Here is a 22,363-nt window from a genome sequence, read left to right on the forward strand (position 1 = left end):
TTAAATTTAATTTTTTTCGCATTACAAGCAAAGTATAACCAAGTGTTTTTCATTTTTTTATTTTTTGTTTGATATCAATAGTATATAGAAGATATTAGTCATATATAAAATTACATAAAGATAATAAAAAAAATAAGCATGTTTTTTTTTGTTCCAATATAAATTCCGCGGGGAGATTATCTTGGTGATATTATCAAATCAGTTGAAATAATATTGAAAAAATGTTATCAATTTAAATACAATTATTTTCCTGTTGACAAAAAATACAAAAAAAAAAAATGAAAAAAATAGACTAAAAATAATTGTATTGATAATATTTTTAGTTTTTTATTTTTGATGAAAAAATATTATGTAGAATAAAAAAAAAATGGATATATTTTTTTGATTTTAAATGTATATAATGTATATGTAGTTTAATTATATCATCTCAATTACTTTCAACATGTTTACATAAATTGTTTAATACTGTGGTACGTAAATATAACATTATTGTAATTAAAACATTGAATCACGTGAATGCATGACCTTGGTTCAAGATGAAATAGTGCATTTTATAATCTTATTTTATTGGTAGATATTATCTTTGAGTATATAATAATTTAAAAGAAATTTCATTGAACAAGAATTGAGTTTAATTGTAGGTATAAGATTTCTAACGGATCTCAGAGAAATATACAAAAAATATAAAATCCCATCATCAGGTTAATGCTCGTCTCGTCTGGATCATCTTTCCAAGAGCGTCTCTTGTCGCAAATGTGTATTAAGCATCGAGCTTTTATTGCTTTTAACTTTATTTAAACCCTGCTTTCCGGTATTTTCATTATTTTTTTTTTACCCCGCATATTAATAACAATATTCTTTTTTTTTTTTTCAAATAGTTGAATATAATTTGCATATATACCTAAGCAGATAGTGAAACTTCCAGAAGTCAATATTGATGATAAAAATTCTACAAAATTATCTATTAAATTAACTAATTTAACTCGTAAAAAACATAAATTTATTTCATAATTAAATATACTGATTTGTCCATTTAAAAAAAAAAAAAATCACACGAAAGAAATATCAATTTTAAATAATTTAAATAAATATCAATAATTTGTTTTAAAATTTATTATTAATTATTTATATTTCCAATGATTTTAAAATAAAATTATTCAGCAATTTTGTTGGTATACGTAATTCTTTGAAAACTATACATATGCATTCCCATTATTTATATAAAAACATAAAAAAAAAAAAAAAATAGTATACTTATTTTTAGAAATTAAAAAACAAAAAAATAATATATTTACGCCTTTTTAAGGAATTTAAAATGCATCTACAATAGACAGCAAATATCTGTTAAAACACAAATGCATTTATATACATTATAGGTATGTCGACGTGAAAGTCGTATGTACCACAAAGTTTTCCTTTCTCGCACGAGTCATAAAAATTACGCATTGTGTTTGGGCTTACTAGCGGAAAGATGCGCTCTTATACTATTCGGCACACACACACACACACACACACACATATCTATCCATTGTTCTTGCAATAACTACAACCATATTTTAAACTATCGAGCCGTTATATATACCATCTTCACTAACATTTATTTATTCATTTATTACCTATTTATATTTATGCAAAAAAACGAAAAAAATTCCACAAACTGTAATAATAAATTTTACATATATATATCCGCATATTTTATTATTTTACATATGGTATATATGCAAAAATTAAAAATAAATAAACATGTCATTTTATATTTAATATGTATTAATTTTTTTTTATTAATTTAAAAAGAAATTTACTAATTTTCTTGTCAAACATAGGTATGAAAATAAAAAATTTAATCGTGCGAAAATAACGGGGGTTATTGAGTTATGCTAAATATATATTATAGAAAACCATATTGAGATATTTTTGCGTGAGAATGCGTGCATATATAGTTGGTAGTATAAATATGTGCGTGTAACAAGTCAATAACATTTCACTCATTTTATATTGTACCCTTATAGGTATAAATATATGCTGATGGAAAAAAAAAATTATTTCAAATATTTATATTCATCCGGTGAAATTTTTAATTTTTTCCATCAATCATTATAGTTTCATTGATTTATATAATTATTTGTGATTATAAATATTATCATTTTATTATAATTGAGTGTGTAATATAATTAATAGTAAATTTATATTTTAATTATATATTTAACCGGTAGTATTTAAAAAGTAATTTTGAATGTAAAAAAAAAATATATTTAAAATAATTTAGTGCGAAAAAAAAATAGTTAAATTATATTTTAAAATTTAGACAGTATTTAGAAAATTTTGAATGAATTTTAAAATATATAAAACTACTTGTTATACTTTCTTTTTTTATTTTTCAATTGAATAATTTACGATAGACTGTAATTAAAAAATGCAGTTGAATGGAAAATATATCTAAAATTAATAATACGTATAATTAATTAAATTTAGTAATGATAATAATAATGATAGAAACACCATAAGTGGACATGACACTAAAGTATAGCTTCAACAATTTTTAAGAAAATTGATATTAAAAAAAAAAAAAAATTGTTTGGCTTCTGAATGACTCATAAACGATATAGAACTGATCGTTTATCGATTATCGTGAGCCCAAGTTTACGTAATATTAGTACAAAGTTTAATTTTTCTTATCATAAATCGTTAAATTAATGTGTCGTATATCAATAAATCATAAAATTGAAAAAAAAAAGAAAAGTAATCTCATTATTTAAAGTAAAAAACGACTTGGTAATACTCGATGAAATTTGTGTGGTTATCGTTATCAGTTGTAAATTGTTTTTAAATTGGAAAAAAAAATTATCTTAATGAACTATAAATTAACTAATAATTATTAACTCATTATTTTTATATATGAATTTATTATTTTTAATAATTATTCATTAACCCACAAGTTTAAAAATAAAATGTAATAAAAAAAAATAGTTAATAATAATATTTATAGATGAGACAATAATTAATAGGTTAATGGTTATTGTATATATGCGTTTATAAATAATGAAAATCGTTAATTACCAGTGAATATGCAATGCACATAAAAAAATAAGGATAATATATTTCTTGTTGTCGGTTTGTAAAAGGTTCCTACACTTGTATCATTTAAATTGTGCGTGTCCTTATATATACAACAACACAATCTATCTCATTTACTCTTATAGAAACTTTGTTTAAACTCATTTTCTTAAGGGTTTTAAATAAAAATTATTGAATTGCATCTAGCACACGATCGATTTATCTACGCATACGGTAAGTTGGAATGTACGTAATCCAACTTTGCGCGCGAGTAATACAACAACTATACAGACATTTGTACGTCTTGAATAAAATGAGAAAACCCTATATAACGAGCCACTATATAACTCGACTTTGTATATAACTAAATACCAAAGCGTGAGAGCAAGAGACAAAATTATATACAGAATATAATGTAAATAAAAAAATATAAAATAAAGATTGCAATTTTAGTTTCGAAATTTATAGTCACGACGATCAATACCTTGGCTTGTTTGCCAATAATATATAAAAGCTAAAATACAGAGAGAGAAACTGATCCATCGATCGAGACTTTTTAAGTGTCACCAATTTAACAGGTTTACTTTTTTTTTTTTTTTTCTTTTTTACATTCAATTTCACAATTTACAAAAAAAAAAGCGAAAAAAATAGTCTTCAAATGCGCGTTCTAAATAACTTGACTATTTTGTTAACTAAATTTTATAAAAATATAAATTTTATTGATAAATTATCAGTATTATCAAATATATAAATCGCAAAAATTCATGTCGTACTCGAAGGTTTTAATATAATTTAAAAAGAAAATCTTTTCTTTTTTCTGGATAATAATTTTATTAGAAATTAATTGAAATGTTGTTGAAGTATATGCTCATTGACGTTTATATCAGATGACGAGGCATCATCAACAACCATAGTCATGTGAAGTCAAGCGTTTCTCTATATGGTACAAAAAAAGAAAAAAAAAAAAAAAAGCCCGAGAAATCGAGAATACCATATATAAAAGAGAGACTCCCTCACACAACTTGTCGCTACAATACCTGTAATATTAGTTTTTTAAATTTAATTTTCTTTCTCTTCTTGAAATTATATATTATCTCTTTATGATAATAACAATATACTAAAATTTCATTCAACTTTTTTTTTTTCTTTTTTTAAATATAACGTGACAATTTCACTTTGAAATAACAAATTAAAAAACGAACGAGTGACTGACTGACAAATATATACGGGTCGAGACATTAATCACTAATGTAATTTATTTTTTTTAATTCATTTTTTTATTGTTATTATTATTGGTGTGTATTAGAGAAACATGTTTAAAGAGATCGAGTGCAAATAGGGCGTGTAGCATGGCTTTTTAATGCTCCAAAAAAACATGCATTTGCAAATTAAATGAGAAAATGAAAATTCATAAATAACAAATAAATTGAATTTAACAAATAATGGATGCATTGCATGCAAACATAGTAGTAACATTGTCGATTAAAAAAAAAAGAAAAATCAAACATTCAACATTATCACTATCTATCTTAATTGTTTGTTATAATTTTTTTAAATCGTGAAATTAGATCGGCTGACCAGCTTTCCGTTTAACATGCTATGAAAGGTTGGAAAGTGTTGATTTTCTAAAATAGATACACACATGAAATCTTATCACTATCGTAAATAATTTATAAATATATATCATGTTTTTTTTTTTTAATCTTTTTCTACTTTTAACTAATATATCACTGTTTATAATTTAAGAAAAAAAAAAAAAAAATCTATCATTGATTATCTAAATATGGTAATGAATAAAATCGACAATTTGTTTGTTTATTTTTGACCTTAATAAAAGTGTCAACAAGACTTAAATAAAAAAATAATTTCAATGACCCACATATATAATTTTTCGTAAGTAAATTAAATAAATATATGTTAAAATTTATATATATAAAAACTTTCCATCATAAATAGTATTTGTTGTGAAATAAAAAAAATATGCTTTTTCGTCAAAGTGAAAAAAAATATAGCTTTATACTACAATAGTGTGAAAATACAGATAATAAATAATTAGGAATGAGGTATAAGAGGTTGATTCATTTGTGTGAGAATATAAACTAAAAAAATTTAGTCAATGAGAAAAATCGAAATATATATGTGAAATCAAGTCAAGATCATTTGTGCACATGATAAAAAATGAAATGACATGTTTGGAGGGGATGTCATGTTTTAAAAGTCATCAAAAAAATTCATATATAATTTTATATGAAGGCGGTGTCGTTATAAATGTATTTACGTTAATCATCGTCAAGTCTTAACGAGCCTTACGTTAAATGGCATTTGAATTTATATATATATGTAGAATCAAAGAGAAGGAAGCCAAGGTGGACAGCCGCTGGTTGTTAGATATATATTCACGCATCCTATGTATGCAAGTAAATATATATTATTTTAAAGTGCAAAAAGCAATGAGAATGCACAAGATGAATATAACAAGATCACGCAAAATATATTAGTCATGTTGTATCTAGTATATTGAAGGTGTTTTTATATTATTTGTAAAAAAAGAATTTCTTAACACAATTTTAAATTATTATATTGAAAATATAATTGAAATTTTTTAAAATACTATTGTTGTAAAAAGAATAGCTTTCGTCAAGCATTATTAAATAATTATAAAAATAAATTTTAAAAAACAAAATTATGTCTTTTTTTTTGTTTGATAAAAATAGGCTAATTATTAATTGAAATTATAAATAAATAAATCAATTAATAGATATAATTTTAAGACTGTAGAATTATTTTTAAATTAATTGCAATTTTAGAATTGGCTGACTATTTATATGGCCAAAGTGTCAAATCACTGATGTCCGACTAAACACGACTACAACCCCTGATTATTAAAATTAAAAAAAAATTAATTTTATATTTTTTTAATATTATTTTCCCATATAAATTGACACTTTCTCATTATTATTGCAATTTTGTAATTTATTGTTTCGTAATAACAAATTCAAATGCAAGTGAAAGTCATTATTTATATATCAAAAAATACTAGCTATAAAATTACGCGGTATAGGATAATAACAACCTCCGGAAGGTAAAAAAAAATTTAAAGTATATATGTTGATATTGAAATAAATTATCTATTTAAAAATAAAAATAGTATGACCATTTTTTATTATAAAGAAAATAATATGTCCTTTGAAAATTCGAGTAAATTGTTTTGCAAAAAATACGAGTGCCAATTTTTTTTTATTGAAAAAAATTGATGCTTCAAGTAAAGCAATTCTTTCTTGGTTGATGTCAATAATGTGTATGTCGGGATGCTGATTCAAAGAATAATAATAAAAATATATTATATATAAAAAATACAAAAATCAACACTACAGATAATCATGCCTTTGGCGTGCCAGTGATCTCTTTCCCACGGCGTCTACCAATATTTCAATCCAACACACAACAACTAAACAAGATTTATAATAAAAACAAATAAGAAAATATATATTCTCTCTTATTTCTCTTACGGTATGCAGAAAAAATATATAACAAATAAAAAAAATCAGCAATATACATTTGTCGATTGTTCAAGTCCAAGTCCAATGAGCCCTCTGAGTAATTGCACTTGGAAAAATTATATAAATAAATAAAAAACAACAAAAACAAAAAAAAAACTGACACGATAAACAATAATCAATTTGTTCATTTTAATTTCACGGAATGAACTTGAAGAAAATATATATATAAAAAAAAAAAAAAAAACATCTCACACAATACTCGATAACTCATTCGACAAGGTGCATGGTTCCTGATCTTTTTTTTTTTTTTAATTTCTTTGTTCTACATAAAAAAAAAATAAATAAATAAATGAAAAAAAAAAAAATCACTATGTAAAGTACACTTGATTAAATTTACCTTTGATCGTTTGTAGTTGATATTTTTATTATTTCTTTTTTTTAATCCGAAAAAATGTTATTAAATTTTTATGTTTTTATAACTCAATAGTTTTGTCATTAAAATTATTGACTGTTAATTAATACAACACAAAGCACAATAACACATAAACAATATTAATGTAAAAAAAAAATAATAAATTTACATTAAAAAATTATAAACAAATTGAACGAGAAGAAATTAAAAAAAAAAAAAAAAAAATTCAAGCCACTTGGCGTTTTGATAAAAACACGCGGATGCAAGTTTGTTTACATTATATCGAGAATAGGTGAATGCACGCGGTGTGGCATAGACTGTGTCTCGAAGGCAAGTGCCCACGAGTGCCAACTGGTGCCAACTGCGGACCCCCATGCCTTCTCTTAAACACGGAATTGCGATCGTTGATCATTTTATTTTTTCCCCCCACATAAACTACGTTATACTCCTTTTTTTTTCCACTCACAATAATACCCCACCTTCGACAAATGATGATTTCATAGTTTACTATTTTTCTATCATACTTTACTATCATATTTTATACGTCAAACTATAAAAATGTATTTTTTTTCATCTGGTACATCAGTGTCACCAAGTTGCATCAAAGTATGACAATATGATGAATTAAAAAAAATTAGAATTAAATAGATATAATTAAAAAAATTTACATACAATTAATTTCGAAACATAATGTAAATTTTTTAAATAAACAAATAGTTATTTTGTTATTAATGAATTTTTGAAAAAATAGCTATTATAAGGCATTTTATTGACGAATAGTTTTAAAAATATTTCAGATAAAATATCGACCAATTAATTAATTATTAATTGTTGAGAAAAAAATCGAATGGAAATTATATATTTTAAATTTAATAAAGAATTTATAATTTTAATTTGACCCCCCAGGTTGAGATGTAATCTTTGAAAAACTAGTTTTATATTGTTGAATAAAATTCTGATATTAAATGTGTATATTGTTCGAGTATGTCTAGATTATACCACAAAGTCTTGAACAAGACAAAAATATGTATATACATAGCATATGGTATTTTGATAATAATGCTGTAATAAAATAAACGTCAGCCAGCGGCTGGACAAGTGTTCAACATCATTGTAATACTGAATTATTTAAGTATCCCGCCGATTTAACGATGCGAATCAAACATGAACCTAATCATTCTTATTCACTTTCTACAATTATCATTTTTTTTTTTTGTCTTTTAAATATTAGTTGTTATTATTTTTAAATATGCACTGCCGACAGTAAGGGTATTTTATTTATAAAAGAGAATCTTCATTTGATGATGACAAGTTAAAAAAAATAAAGTGATATATTCATTTCATTATTTTCTTGATGGCAATGTTTTATGTATTTTTTTTTTGTTAAATAAACACATCAAAGCACATTGTTTTGTTTGAAATAACTTTTGTAATTTTATAAAATCAAATAATCCTTTTTTTTTGTTTTAGACACAAGATTGGAGTGTATTTTATTTTAAATTTGAATAATGATTTTTATCTAATGGACTAGGATTTAGATAATATAATTATTTGTGTGGTGGCCAAACCCATTGGTGCTTGGGTGGTTGAATTGTTGCTTCCCAAGGCTTCCAGTTGATCATTCGACGAGTAAGAAGTAATTCATTTTCAGCCTGAAGGATCAATTCTTCAACTTGACCACATCCAATTTTATTCTCAATTTTTGCAACATCTTCAGTCTAAATTGGATATTATATTTTTTAAATTAATATTATGTGAAAATGAGTAAACAAAAAAATAAAATTTAACTTACAGATTTAACTATTGCAGCTCGTTCTTTGACAATTGATTCAACATTTTTTCTGTAGGCTGATTCAGCTGGACATTTTTCCAATGAACGAAGAATTTTAGCATATAAATTTCCAAGTGTACGACGAGGAAGTTTAGAAACAGCTAATCCAGTTAACAATGTTGACTGTAATAATTGATAAATATTTATTTATATTAATAATGTCAACTCAAATATAAAGTTAGGTTATAAAAACTTTGTAGCTTGTGTTAATGTTATGTAACTTGTGTAACACTATAAAATATATCAGGATAATATTAATAAAATAATTGGATAAATATTTACATGTTTTGCAGCACTAGCCATTGTTGATATTGTCCAACAAATTAAATATTGTTGTCAGGATAATCAGAACAACAACAAACAACAACAGACAAAATTTTCAACACTGAGTCTGTACTGATCTTTAAATCACTGTTTTATCACTGTTGACAAAATAAACGACTACACTACCGATTATTGTCATCATAATGATTTTAATTTTTAAATAAATAATTGAAAATTTAATAATTACTTACCTTGACAAAAAAATATTAAATAATGTATAATTAACTTGCACTAAAATTTTAAATAACCGATTTATTATACGTGGTTTTTATTATCAAGACGCAATGACAAATTATTTATTTTATTTATTTTGTATTGCGCTCAAAGCAGCAGTATACAAATAAAAAATATTAAAACGGAGTAAAATTCAGAATTAACTTGCTCATTGAGTTAAATTTTTAAAAAAATATTTGTTATATTAATTTATTAATTATTAGCAATTTTATATGTAGCACTCACCTCATCAGCAACCTCTGCAGCAGCAGCAGAATTATCAAGGCATTCAGGTGTTTCCAAGCAGACACATTGATAAAATCTGTAACATAAATTAAAATACAAAATAATATTAGTTATTTGTTTATTTTGTCATAGTTTCAATTAATTAAAAACAAATATAAGGAGTAATAATAATTTTAAAAAATTGTTTTTATGTAAAAATCCAGTTAAAATGATGAATATAATTATTCAAAAAAGATCATTTTATTTTATAAATGTTGTAATTAATATTAAATTTAAAAATAAATAATTATTGTTGAATTTATAAAGTGTAATCCAAAAGAAGATTGAAATGGAATTTGAATTGGTCGAAAAAAACGCGCGCTTTTTGACCGAAGATGGCGGATTAAACCAATATGGTGTCTCTACCTATTAAAAAAAGATGGCAACAAAAAGACTCCGTTTTCGGTGGAGATAAATATAATAATAATAATATTACGAAAAATATTTAGACACAAATATTTATTGAAATATCGAACGAATAATATGCCCGATATTAATTAATAACGATTTATTTCATGAAAAAGAAATAAAGTTAAATAAAAATGGACAACGCAAAATCAATTAATTGTGAGCAACTCCGAAAAAAAAAAAAAAAAAATTCCGGCTCGAACAATTAATTGATTTATAATTTTTCATCATCAACCTAAATTAAAAATAAAATAACATGTACACAATATAGCGGTGTAAAAAAAAAACAAGGATATGAGATGATAATTAAGTCGAAAAAAATATGAATAATAAAAAATTATAAAAAAATAAATTTTCAACTAAAATAAGCATCCATTTTGCGAGCCAAATTTGGCACGCCATGAATATGATAAAAAGATATGACGCATAATTAATTGAAAATTTATTTTTGTAATGAATGAAATAATAAAAATGAATAATGATTAATGAACTGTACCAGAAAAGTCACAACAAGCAGGAGCACCACAAAAAGCCATATCTTTTGTAAATATTTACACACAACACAAGTCACACACGCATACGCTGAGAAATCCGAGTAAACCGCGAGAGAGCAAACAAACAACGCGTCTTCTCACTTCAAGTACTTACAACACTGATTCACACCCCCGCAACCCGCAAGTTCGTCTAGTGGCGCTCCATCAACAAGATGGCGACTCTTGATATTCTTGCGCATGCTCAAATTCAAAAAATCAACAATAATAATAGTATCAACATTAATAATAACAACAATTTAAACAGTAGCAAGTAAACAAAAAATTTATTAATCAATTGTTTAAAAGTAATAAATTAGTGACAAGACTGATAGTTATAAAAATCATTGTTGATGATGAAAAGGTTCAGAATTTATCTAAAAATTTTGATAAAGAAAATGACGTATGTATAATTTATTTTATTATTAAAAAATAATAAATAATAATGTTATATAATAATAAATTTAATTTTAGTACCAGTCATGTCAACAAAATAAACAAGAACATGAAGCAACATGGAAAAAAGAAAAAAGCTGAAAGTAAAAAATTAGTCTGTGAACAATTGGTTGATATAAATAATGTTCATTCATTTTATCAAAGGAATTAATCAGGACCCTTGTTAAAGGCAATTGCAACAATAAATTTTCTAAAACCAAGACCAATTTAAACAGCGGCAATACCAGTTGCATTAATGGGTCGTGATATTTGTTTGGTTGTGCAGCAACAGGTACGTTGATATTTAATATTTGTATTCTAAATGTTAATTAATAAATAAAATTAATATTTTAGGTACTGGAAAAACATTAGCCTACTTGTTACCAATACTTGAACGTTTGTTATACCTATCATCAAACAGTCCAGCAGTAACAAGAGTATTAATATTAGTACCAACACGTAAACTTGGTACACAAGATTATCAAACTGCAATACAAGTTGCACATTGCTATGCTAGTTGGTGGTCTTGATTTACAAGTTCAAGAAGCAATGCTACTTGAAAATCTAGATATTGTTATTGCAACACCTGGTAGATTGATTGGTCATATTAAAGAACGTGAGGGTGATCGTGAGGCAGTTTTAGCAGCATCAATATGTCGTACATTTCATGATCATACATATTACTTGGTTTATTGAGTGTTAAAATTGGTGAATTACATGGTAATTTATCACAACCACAAAGAATGGAAAATATAAAAAAATTTAAAAATGAAGAAATTGATGTATTAATTACAACTGATGTTGCTGCATGTGGTTCAGATATATCTGTTGTTAAAACAGTTATTAATTTTGTAATGCCAGCAACAATGCAACATTACATACACAGAGTTGGTAGAACAGCACGTGCTGGTAAAACTGGTGTATCAGTATCACTTGCTGATGAACAAGAACGTTCACTTGTTAAAGATATCCATTAAACAAGCTAGAAATCAAGTTAAAAATTGTATCATGCCACCAAAAAATCATTGACAAATATAATAAAAAAACTTGAATAAGTTGAGCCTGATGTTGAAGCAGTATTACAAGAGCAAAGAGTTGAAAAAGAAATTGCTAAAATTTGATAATAGATCAAATAAAATTATTTAAACATTATTTAAAAGGTCAACAAGAAGAACAAAGAGGATGGTTCTAAACAAAAAAAGCAAGGATACCAGCACAAAAAGAGTTAAACGATTAAGATATGAGTAAGTTATATTTCTTTTAGCAAATTCCATCAACTAAAACAAACAAGTTCTTGGATTTGTTTATTTATATGTATTTACTTTTATTTTTCAGCGAAAATAAGAAACAAAAACACAAGTTAGGTGGTAGACCTGATGGAAAATCAGGAGATAGACCAAGTGGTAAACTAAGTGGTAAACCAAATGGTAAACCAGGTAGTGGTAAACAGAGTGACAGATCCAGAGGAAAATCTGGAGGTCCTCAACAATTTAAAAAACTTTATATTAAACATTGTTTTTGTTAATTATGTTTTTCTTCAAATAAATTATTTGTTTTTTAAAATATTTTCATTAAATTTGTTTTTTTTTTTCTATCTTTCTGTGTTGAACAAGTGTTCATAAAATTAAAAAAATAAATCAGATTATAAAAAAAAAAAGAAAATACCATACTAAAAAAAATTACTATGTTGTTGTTAATTAAACAATAAGGAGTATGAAATAGTCTAATTAATAAAATAAAATCAATTATCAAGGAAAAATTTTTTTTTATTACTTTTAAGAATGACAGATGATTAACGGTTAGATTTAGCAACACGTTCAAGTTCATCCTTTTTCTTGATAGCATATGAGTTTGATGATCCTTTAGCGGCATTGATCAACTCATCAGCGAGACATTCAGCAATTGTCTTGATATTACGGAATGCTGCTTCTCTTGCACCAGTGCATAATAACCAGATTGCCTGATTGACACGACGAAGTGGTGAAACGTCAACAGCTTGACGACGAACAGTACCAGCACGACCAATACGTGTTGAGTCTTCACGTGGTCCTGAATTGATAATAGCTGTGACCAAAACCTATATGACAAATAAAAAACAATAATATTATTAGTTAGTAAAAGAAAAAGAAAGAAAAATAATAATATTTACATGTCAATAATCAATGTAATAATTTATTTACCTGAAGTGGGTTTTCACCAGTCAACAAATGGATGATTTCAAAAGAATGTTTAACAATTCTTACAGCCATTAATTTTTTGCCATTGTTACGACCATGCATCATCAATGAATTTGTCAATCTTTCGACAATTGGACATTGTGCCTTTCTGAATCGTTTAGCAGCATAACGACCAGCAGAATGAGGCAAGTAACGAGCATTTTTTTCCTTAACAGCAATATAATCCTGAAGTGAAATGTCACTTACTGTGACATCCTCACAGGGCCAACGTCCGAACAACTTAATTTCAAGTAATTCAGATGATGATGCCAATGTTGGCATTGGCATTGTTTCGGTATTTTCAGTGGATACCACCGCAGCCTCATACGTTTCTTCCACCATTTTAATCTAAAAAAATTATAAATTATAAATTAATAACACGTCTAGCTGGGGCAACATAACCACTAAAGCCACGAGGTTAATGAACAAGTTTTTTTTTTTTTTTTTTTCGTTGCACTTGATAAATAAACACTACAAAACATCATAATAAATAAATTAAATATTTTTATTTATTTTTTTTTTAATTCTTACTTATATTTATGTAATTATGATGTTTTTTTATAAAATAATAATGAGAGAGTAAAAAAATACTTACTTCTCGGTTGGACTTCAAATAGAAAAGAAAGAGAGGTTACATTGTCGATGAGCGACAACAAGCAGCGACAAACACATTCCACAAGCGACAAGTCAGCCATTTTTTTTTTTATTTATTTTACCGATAACATATCGTCACTTGATAAACTTTGATTTGGCGCGCAATTTTTAAAATTTATCACTTTTAAAATTCACGATTTATTTATAATTTTTTGCAAGTATATATTTTAATTTGTAAATATATGTAATATATATATAATAAACATATGTATTATATGATAATTTAATTAAAATAGAATGAGAAAAAAATTGCATTATTTTATCTAAACGATTAATAGTATTTGTTTGTGCCGTTAGAGTGTGTTGGGGTCTTCAAAAAAAGTTGGAATGAGTTGATTAATTGTTATGATTTTGTAATTAATATAATTTAATAGAATAATGTCTAATTATTATTTTTTTTTTCGAATTAACTTTACAAAAAATAAATAGTAAGAGGACAAAATAGATCTCAAACTTGTAAAAATACTTGAATTAAAATTCCCTCAAAAAAAAAAAAACAAGTTAATATATCCTGTTTCTTTTATATTCTGTATTTCTTTAAAGCAAAACTAATCCAAATTTTCTCAAAGACAAAAAAAGGCGTAATTATCCGGATAAATATTTCCATCAAAAAACAGAAAGAAAAAGTAAAAAATAAATGAACAAAAAATAAAAAAAATAAAAAAAAAAAGAAACGAATAGAGCAGAGTGAAAACAGCAAATTTACGACCCCTTGGTTTCGAATCGTCGAGCCATCTCAGTTTCCACTTTATTACTTTGAGAAAGATTAAGCTCTGCAGTCCGACGTAGGTTCACCACACAGTTCTTAACAAATTATCTCTTTTAAAAAGCTTCCTCTATTACACTTTTACTCTTTTTAAATTATTCACTCCAAACTGACGTAAGATTATTTTTCAAATACTATAAAAATATATATACATTTTTAAAAAGTTTTTCATTTTTTTAATAATAAATTATTTTGTTCGATGCATTATCAAAGTTGTATATATATGTATCTAAAGAAATACATGTATACAAAACGAAGATTGCGGAACAAAATTAGTAACGCTTACGGTGGTCATTATATTCGGCGAGTTTCAAAGTCTTGGCACCACCGACCTCATTGCTCAGAGATGAAAAAAAAAATATATATATATATTCTTCTATATATATATATGATAAAAAGAAAGAAAGAAAAAAAAATAAATAAAAAAAAGTTCTTTGAAAAGTTTTATTACTTTTTCTTTCACTCTCACGAGCGGCACCGAGGTCATTAGCGGTGCACAAGCCAGGTGATGAATAAATATAACAATAATAATGCTATATAATAGTAATACAATAATAAAAGATGACTTAATAAAATACGACCAACATATCGGGCTCCTATTTTTTCTTTTTTTTTTTTTTCTTTTCATATTATCATGAGTAATGAGGAAAAAGAAAAAAAAAAAAAATTGGAGTACAACCTTTACTACTTGCATGGTCAATAATTTTTTTTTTTTATTTATCTTACTTAATCATTTATTTATTTATTCAATTATTATTATTTTTCATTTACAATATAATTAACACGTAATTATTTATCAATCTGATAATCATTTCTATTAATAATTTGCATATTATTTTTCATTTATAATCAAATCATGATTTTCAAAAATAAATATTCATCCTATGTGTGTTTTTATACAATACAATAATTAAAAAAAAAAAAAGTATTTTTTTAATTGCAATAAAAATATTGTAAGTGTGTGTGTGTTTGCGTGAGTGTATATAAATTAATTGCCACTTTCATGCTCAAGCGATTATCTAATTAATTGTGTATATATATTTTTTTAATTTTGATTCTTTTGTTTATTGTTTGATTATTTTATTGTATATAAAATTTGAAATAATTATTATCATAATTATAATAAAAATACAGACAATATGAAAATATTGTTTGACCATTTGTTTATTGTATATTTGTCTGGACACTCGTCTCTTTCCATTCAATTAATTTTGATGAAATGTGAATCGTTATACACTGATGTAGTTTCCTTTGAATAATATCTATCTCACTCTTATACACTATTGAATAATGTATAATATATTTGTTCTTGTTTATTTTATTCAATATAAACTATGATGTAAACAAGGACAGTGCTAGTTTGAGGGAACAACATCGAGCCAATGTTACATTTATATATTCTGTGGCTTGTAGCCTCATATAGCATTATTGTCATGTTTCACCGACACGATTCGCTTCAGTGATGGAGGGTAAAAAATGAAGAAATAGAACTAGCTGATTTTTTTTTTATATTGTTAAGATTGTTATTTAGTTTTTCTCTTTTTTTTTTTTTATATGATTTATATTTTTATGTTTTGAAAATCAATATAATAAAAAAATTATATGAAAATAATGCTTAGTCGTTGGGGTAGTTTTTTGGGGTGTGTATATAAAGAGAGAGGGAAAATGTTTTGGATAACTTATCAGAGAATATTCAAGTTGGGAAACAACAATTATATATATTGTGTAGAAATGTCCTTTGTAAACTTGCCACGAGTTAAATCAGTAATATTTACCGACTAATTTGTTCAAAAGCACTGTAGTTTTTAGGGGATGAATTTGTCGTTTTCTCATTTTATTTATTTCTATCTCACTTTAATTTTTTTTTTCATTTGCTGTTGGCAACCCAAGCCCAATATCCGATTCAATCCATAAACGACCCAAAACTTTTTTTTTTTTTTCTTTTTTTACTTTGTTTTTTTTTTTTTCCTCTATTTGTCGACTTTTTTTTTTTTTTTTATCTCGTTTTTACGTCAGAGAATTTCGTTTGAACAAGCTTTCAACTTTTACACAAACTTTTTCATTTTTTTTTATATATATATTTCCATTAAATTTTTCTTTTACAAAAGAAAGCAATTTTATATTATTTCAAAACTTGTTATTTTAACAGTACGATAGAACTTTTTATCCTTATGCTTATTAAATAATATTGAGTCTTTTGAAAATGATCTTTATCATGATGTATAAAATAAAAATAGCTAACATCTGGACTTGATATGAATTGAATTTTCGTTTGTTCAGTTGGATAAATGAACTCTGTTCAAACATTCAATATTTATTTCAATATTTATATACAATAATATTTGTGAATAAAAAAAAAGAAAAATAAATTATTTAAATTATGTCATGATGATGACGAGGATGATGATGATGATGATGAGAAAAAATAAAGACATTCTGCGAATAATGACTGGAAGATAAGAGATTGTCCTTTGATGTTGGCGCCACGACAATTATTGACGTCGACGTAGTCACATAAAGTCGTCGTAAAACCAAATGGATTTTATATATCTATATATACATGCATGTATTTAAATCATTAATTTATCATACACACACACATACAGTATATGTTGATTATAGTATATTGTTGATAAAATATATATAATTGACGAATAGCCAGTCGTAAAATCATAACTGCAGTTTTAATCGTATAAAATATATAATATAGTACTATCATTTAAAAGAATTTTTTTTTTACACTTTATATATTCATAAATTTATATTACTTTGAGCTATATTATAATATTTGTATATTAAAATAAAAATAAAAAAATAGTCAAGTATTTTTAATTTAAATGTTATATACTTTTAAAAAGTTTTCAATTCAAAAACTAACGGCGCATCGATCTTTGCAATTTAAAGTTTATGTTATATATATGCACGAAAGAAAAAAAAAAAAGGAAAAAATAGAGTTATTATTATTTTTCTTTTTTCATTCCAATTTTCCATAGTTGTATAACCCATCAGACATTCCGCTGTTCCTTTATAACTTTCAAAGAATATAATATGACTTCCATGTTCAGCAATCCGTGGGAATACTAATTTTAAACTCTAGTGCAGTGCTTTGGACCATAAGTATCACTATTATTTTCTAAAATATTACAAATGTTTAAATTATACTCTCTTTCTATTATTCATTTTGTATTTTTTTCTTCTATTTTTATTTGGATTGACTCTGATACATATATATAAATAAAATAAATAAAAAATAAACAACAATTTGATTTTTTTTTTTTCAACACCTGTGTGTAAATATAACCGGTGTTTTAATGGTACATACACAATACACATATTAAACTGCGTTTTTTATTTTATTTTTTACTTTATATTATTTTCGTAACTTAATATTGGATTCTATTCTCGAACGAGTCGCATTAGGATGACGGATATCCGCTTCGAGAATATTTTTGGTATATAAATTTTGAATAAAATGCGGTGTGCATATAGTAAAGCTGAACAGTTGCTGTTTTATTTTTTTTTATTATTTTTTATTCATTGTGTCATTCTCTCGCTTTTATTTTGCAAAATAAATAAATAAAAAAAAAAGTAAAAAAATAATATACGAAATCACAAGGGATGAGAATAAAAATATTTCTGTATCCTTGTCTGGTATGTTATATAGAGTAAAGTGGCAAAGGGGTGTTTCCTAGCAACCCTACAAAATCCTGCTGCTGGGTTGGCGACCAGTGACGTAACAAGGGTACAACGAGCCCGTGTTGATAGATTTATGGGATATAACATCCCTCTTGACAACTACCAAAAAGACATTGAATGCAAAGGAAAAAAATATATATAAGAAAATAAAAAACACAAAGAAAGATTGACGGGATTGTTGAAGATAATAATGACACTTGACGATCAAATGGCATCACAAGTATTTACTTTATTCATTATCTATACGCACGTATTATTTTTATTCATTTCCCGGGATAAATTTTCTTTTTCAAATGATAAAATTATCAACGAAAAGTTTTTTACTAAAAATTTTAATAAATTCTTCAATCAAAAAGCTATCTCTATCTTATATAAAAAAAAAAATAAATAATCAATAATTTATTTAAGAATAAAAAAAAAGTCTTTTAATTTAATGCCTTTAAATGTATATAAAAATAATTTATATTAGTGTCTTAAACATTTTACCAATTGGTATTTAAATTAAAGCAAAAATGAATTAAATTAATATTTAAATATGTGTTGATGTTACATGACCAATTAATAAATGTTGATGTAATAAATTATAAAAATGTCAAGAATATTCGCATTTAATTTAATTAACAAATTTTATAAATGACATGGTTAAATTTTAATCGTAGGTGTACTAATCATTTGGTTTGTATATAATCTACAGTTAAATCTCGTTACAAACCACTGATGATAATATCTTTAGAATATATATAATGGATTAACGTGTAAATGTGTGTATGTAGACATGTATGTATAACCGAATATACACTTTTATTCGATAGTCATCCGCCAACAGATAAATAAATCGTTTGATCGAGTGTGAAAATCTAGTCGAACTGGAAATACATTGTGTGTGGATATACCTGGTCTTTTGTATAAAAAAAATACAACGTAAATGATTGATTGAATTATTTTTTAAATTTAAAAAGATTTATCAATAATTTATATAAATTTATAATGTGTATATTTTATTTATTAATCAAAAATAATGTTAATAAATTATCAAACGGAAATGAAAATTTTGCAAGAAGCGTTGTGTATTGATTATTGAAAATATTTTTAAATGTATATTTTTTATTTATATATATCTATTAATTTTCATGATAAAACAAGTGTATTTATATATCGATTTGAACTTTGAGCAAGTTATATATGATATTGGCGAATATATTTTATTATCAATCAATCAAATCTATTAGTAGAAATATCTATTAGTCGCACTTGTTATTATCTTTAAATAATTCTTGGTAAGTTAATTATACTTTGTAATAGCTGTGTAGTAACTTTAAATAAAAATATATAAAAAAATTTATATATTCAAGATTATTTACGGCTTTATATTGAATTTCTGACTGTGTAACATGGCAGACCTGGTTTTAGTTGTATATGTAGAAGTCACAAAACGCGCTTTGCTTCAGAAACGACCTGCTGGATAAAATTGAGGTCGTGACTTAATGTTTACACATATACTCTCATACAAAAACTGGTAAAATAAAAAATATATATATACAACAACGTATTAAAAAAATTTTAAATAATAAATTTTTTATCATCACATTTATTATTATTTAATATTTTTTGAGTAAATAACTGTTGAAATGTGATTAAATCAGTGCTACTACTTTACTCGTATATAGTTTTATATTTTTTTTTTATGATAAATCTGTGTGTTGTTATTTTTTTATTTTTTATTTTATCAGATATTATTGATTTAATTGTTATCTTAAGTATTTTGGAATATTTATCAAATAATTGCCAATTTTAAATATAGAAAAATAAAATGAGTTAAAAGTTTGGAGCAAATACTTCAATGCATACTTTATATTCCTAATCAATTTGAAGCATTTTTCGAATTACACAGTTAGCACATTTTCTCCAACTCAATATAAAAAGAAGAAATAAAAAAAACTCGTTTATTTAAAATAAAAGAATCATCTTTCTCATCTTTTCAACGATCAAAAATTATTATTGACTTGTGATATTTAAATTATCATCACGATAATAAAAAAGTGAAAGTAAATTTATAAAACAAAAAAAAAAAAAATGATAATAATGATAAAATGCTTATAAAATTTATTCAATTTTGTATATGAAATGATTAACATGAATATTTGTCGCAATAAAAGTCTCACGCTTGTTAATTTAATAAGTATATATAATGAGATTTAGTTCTATCATCTTTAAATCGATGTAGAAAGTTGAACGACAGTGTGGCTTGAGTAAAGTGGTTTAATCGGTGGTAAAAAAAAAAAAAATAAAATGATAAATAAATAACGTTAAAAAAAAATTATAAAATGATTAAAAAAAAAAGCAAAGATGGATTAAAAAAAAAAATCTCAAAAAGAAGAAGCTGTGTAAGAGCTAAATTATGAGGGTGCCAGGCGAGAAGAAGAAGAAGAGCGGCAGTAGAATTTTACAAAGAGAGCGTGCTCATCCTGTATCTTTTGTTTCCTCCTCAGTCTCTTGTAGATATATATATATTTTTTTTTTATTATCCTCTCGTTTTTCCTTTCTTCATCTTCTTCTTCTTGGTCATTTTTTTATTTATTTATTTATTTTGTTTGCTTCTTTTAACTTTATATATATTTTTATTCTTGTATGCCCATCTTTATTTTACGAGCATCTGCGCAGTCAACTTGTTTTATCTATCTCACTTGTACTATTATATCTTTCTCATTTTATTTTCTGATCTTTCGGTGTTTTCATCATGAAATACAAAATACTTGTTTCTGTTGAGCCATTACTGCGATGAAATATCTCTTGATCGTGAAGCTATATACTCGATTACTTTTTGCTCATATAAAGATTCATTTCTGATACCAGGTATATATATACTACTAAATGCTTTTTTTTTTTTTTAAATATACTTATTTACGACTTATTAGCACTACTTGTTTCTTTTAATGGATATTTTGAATTGTATTTTTATTTTTATCAAAACTGTCTGTCTACGGTCATAATCAATTCAAACAAGTGACTTTAAAACTTATTGCACGATGATAAATATATTTTACACCATCAGCATACAACACACACACACAGTTGGATATCACAAGACACCTGTTTTTTATTTTATTATATTTTATTATATTATTGATTATATGTATATTATATTTTAATTAAAATTTATTATGTTTATGTTGACATTATCAATTTTTAACAGTCACTTTCGTTGGACATATAACATAAGTGGTTTCATGATAATCATGACAGTATTAAGTACATCTGTATATATCTATACCAAATAATTTTATACAGCAAGTTTGATAGTTTGTTATTTAGTTTGTTGAATCTATGACATACAGTAGTAGCATATATATTTTAAACTTTTTCTCTTCCTTCATCACTCATCAAGTTGTTTTTTATTTATTTTTATTTTTTTTTTCTATGTGAACTTACGAAACCTGTTATATACGAATGTCTTTGATATTTTTTTATCTACTTGATTGAAGCTTTTTGCGGCATGAATGATCACATTGATTGGCATTTTGTTGAATCAATGTGTCTTTGAAAATTTTACAATTTTAAATTACCTGATTTTTTTAGTTTTAATACAACATCACCCACTGTGATAGACATAAGAATAATTTTTATATATTATATAGATGGACATTTGAGTAAAATTACACAGTTGGATACATTGATGGGTCATTTTTCATATTAACAGTTATTATTTTTGGCTATTTTCCAAGCCAAAACTATGGTTTCTCAGGTCATTCAAGAGGTTCCAAAGAGTAACCATCAATTTTCATGGTATTGAAATAAACACAACAAGGGGTCTTAAATTCAGTGATGAGAGTAACAAATAATTCAAGTATTAACTATATAATAAAATATAGAAAGCTTGAAGTATACCAATCATTCTTGGAATGCAGTGGTCATGAGTGTTGCTAAGCACAGAAAATCCCTAGGGCTCAACCTTGTACCAATGCACACTTATATAGAAAGTTGGATATATACATTTATATATGGAATATGTATGTGTCTGTGTGTAAATGAATACGAGAAA

The 22,363-nt window shown here is 25.0% G+C and overlaps 4 protein-coding genes across 6 annotated transcripts in view; 1 reads left to right on the plus strand and 3 right to left on the minus strand.

Moving 5' to 3' along the window:
- LOC122847443 (putative uncharacterized protein DDB_G0282133) overlaps positions 1–10,601 on the minus strand; it is a 55,004-nt gene extending 44,403 nt beyond the window's left edge. Inside the window, exons 1-2 of one of the 3 annotated variants that reach the window (XM_044145126.1) lie at positions 10,524–10,601; positions 9,581–9,656 (exon numbers count right to left, since the gene is read on the minus strand). The gene's annotated coding sequence lies outside the window, so the exon portion shown is untranslated. Of the gene's footprint in view, positions 1–6,951; positions 7,620–9,580; positions 9,657–10,523 lie in introns of those variants that run through there. The other 2 variants (XM_044145125.1, XM_044145127.1) reach the window with 2 other exon arrangements.
- On the minus strand, positions 8,514–10,429 carry LOC122847910 (NADH dehydrogenase [ubiquinone] 1 alpha subcomplex subunit 5). The gene is made up of 4 exons (XM_044145767.1): positions 10,425–10,429; positions 9,581–9,656; positions 8,759–8,920; positions 8,514–8,684 (listed from the first exon to the last, which is right to left on the minus strand). Exons 1-4 carry the CDS (start codon positions 10,427–10,429, stop codon positions 8,514–8,516), a joined length of 414 nt encoding a protein of 137 aa, XP_044001702.1.
- Positions 10,602–11,062: 461 nt separating the features above from the next.
- On the plus strand, positions 11,063–11,688 carry LOC122847911 (probable ATP-dependent RNA helicase DDX27). Its single transcript, XM_044145768.1, has 3 exons — positions 11,063–11,096; positions 11,347–11,460; positions 11,510–11,688. Exons 1-3 carry the CDS (start codon positions 11,063–11,065, stop codon positions 11,686–11,688), a joined length of 327 nt encoding a protein of 108 aa, XP_044001703.1.
- Positions 11,689–12,737: 1,049 nt separating this feature from the next.
- Positions 12,738–13,895, minus strand: LOC122847461 (40S ribosomal protein S5). Its single transcript, XM_044145177.1, has 3 exons — positions 13,804–13,895; positions 13,173–13,556; positions 12,738–13,069 (listed from the first exon to the last, which is right to left on the minus strand). The coding sequence occupies exons 2-3, from the start codon at positions 13,548–13,550 to the stop codon at positions 12,785–12,787; spliced, it is 663 nt and encodes a 220-aa protein (XP_044001112.1). The 5' UTR covers positions 13,551–13,556; positions 13,804–13,895; the 3' UTR covers positions 12,738–12,784.
- Between the last annotated feature and the right edge of the window lie 8,468 nt (positions 13,896–22,363).

Source organism: Aphidius gifuensis, linkage group LG1 (genome assembly GCF_014905175.1).
Source record: "Aphidius gifuensis isolate YNYX2018 linkage group LG1, ASM1490517v1, whole genome shotgun sequence".
Classification (NCBI taxonomy): Eukaryota; Metazoa; Arthropoda; class Insecta; order Hymenoptera; family Braconidae; genus Aphidius; species Aphidius gifuensis.

Excerpts from the sequence above, each read along its gene's own strand:
- LOC122847910 (XM_044145767.1), bottom strand. Across the intron at positions 8,921-9,580 it reads CTGCAGAGGTTGCTGATGAG|TCAACATTGTTAACTGGATT; the intron begins GTGAGTGCTACA and ends CAATTATTACAG. Across the intron at positions 8,685-8,758 it reads GAGCTGCAATAGTTAAATCT|ACTGAAGATGTTGCAAAAAT; the intron begins GTAAGTTAAATT and ends TATCCAATTTAG.
- LOC122847911 (XM_044145768.1), top strand. The coding sequence starts at position 11,063 with ATGAAGCAACATGGAAAAAAGAAAAAAGCTGAAA. Across the intron at positions 11,097-11,346 it reads AAAAAAGAAAAAAGCTGAAA|GTACTGGAAAAACATTAGCC; the intron begins GTAAAAAATTAG and ends TTAATATTTTAG. Across the intron at positions 11,461-11,509 it reads AGTACCAACACGTAAACTTG|TTGGTGGTCTTGATTTACAA; the intron begins GTACACAAGATT and ends TTGCTATGCTAG.
- LOC122847461 (XM_044145177.1), bottom strand. The coding sequence starts at position 13,550 with ATGGTGGAAGAAACGTATGAGGCTGCGGTGGTATCCACTGAAAATACC. Across the intron at positions 13,070-13,172 it reads CTGGTGAAAACCCACTTCAG|GTTTTGGTCACAGCTATTAT; the intron begins GTAAATAAATTA and ends TTTGTCATATAG.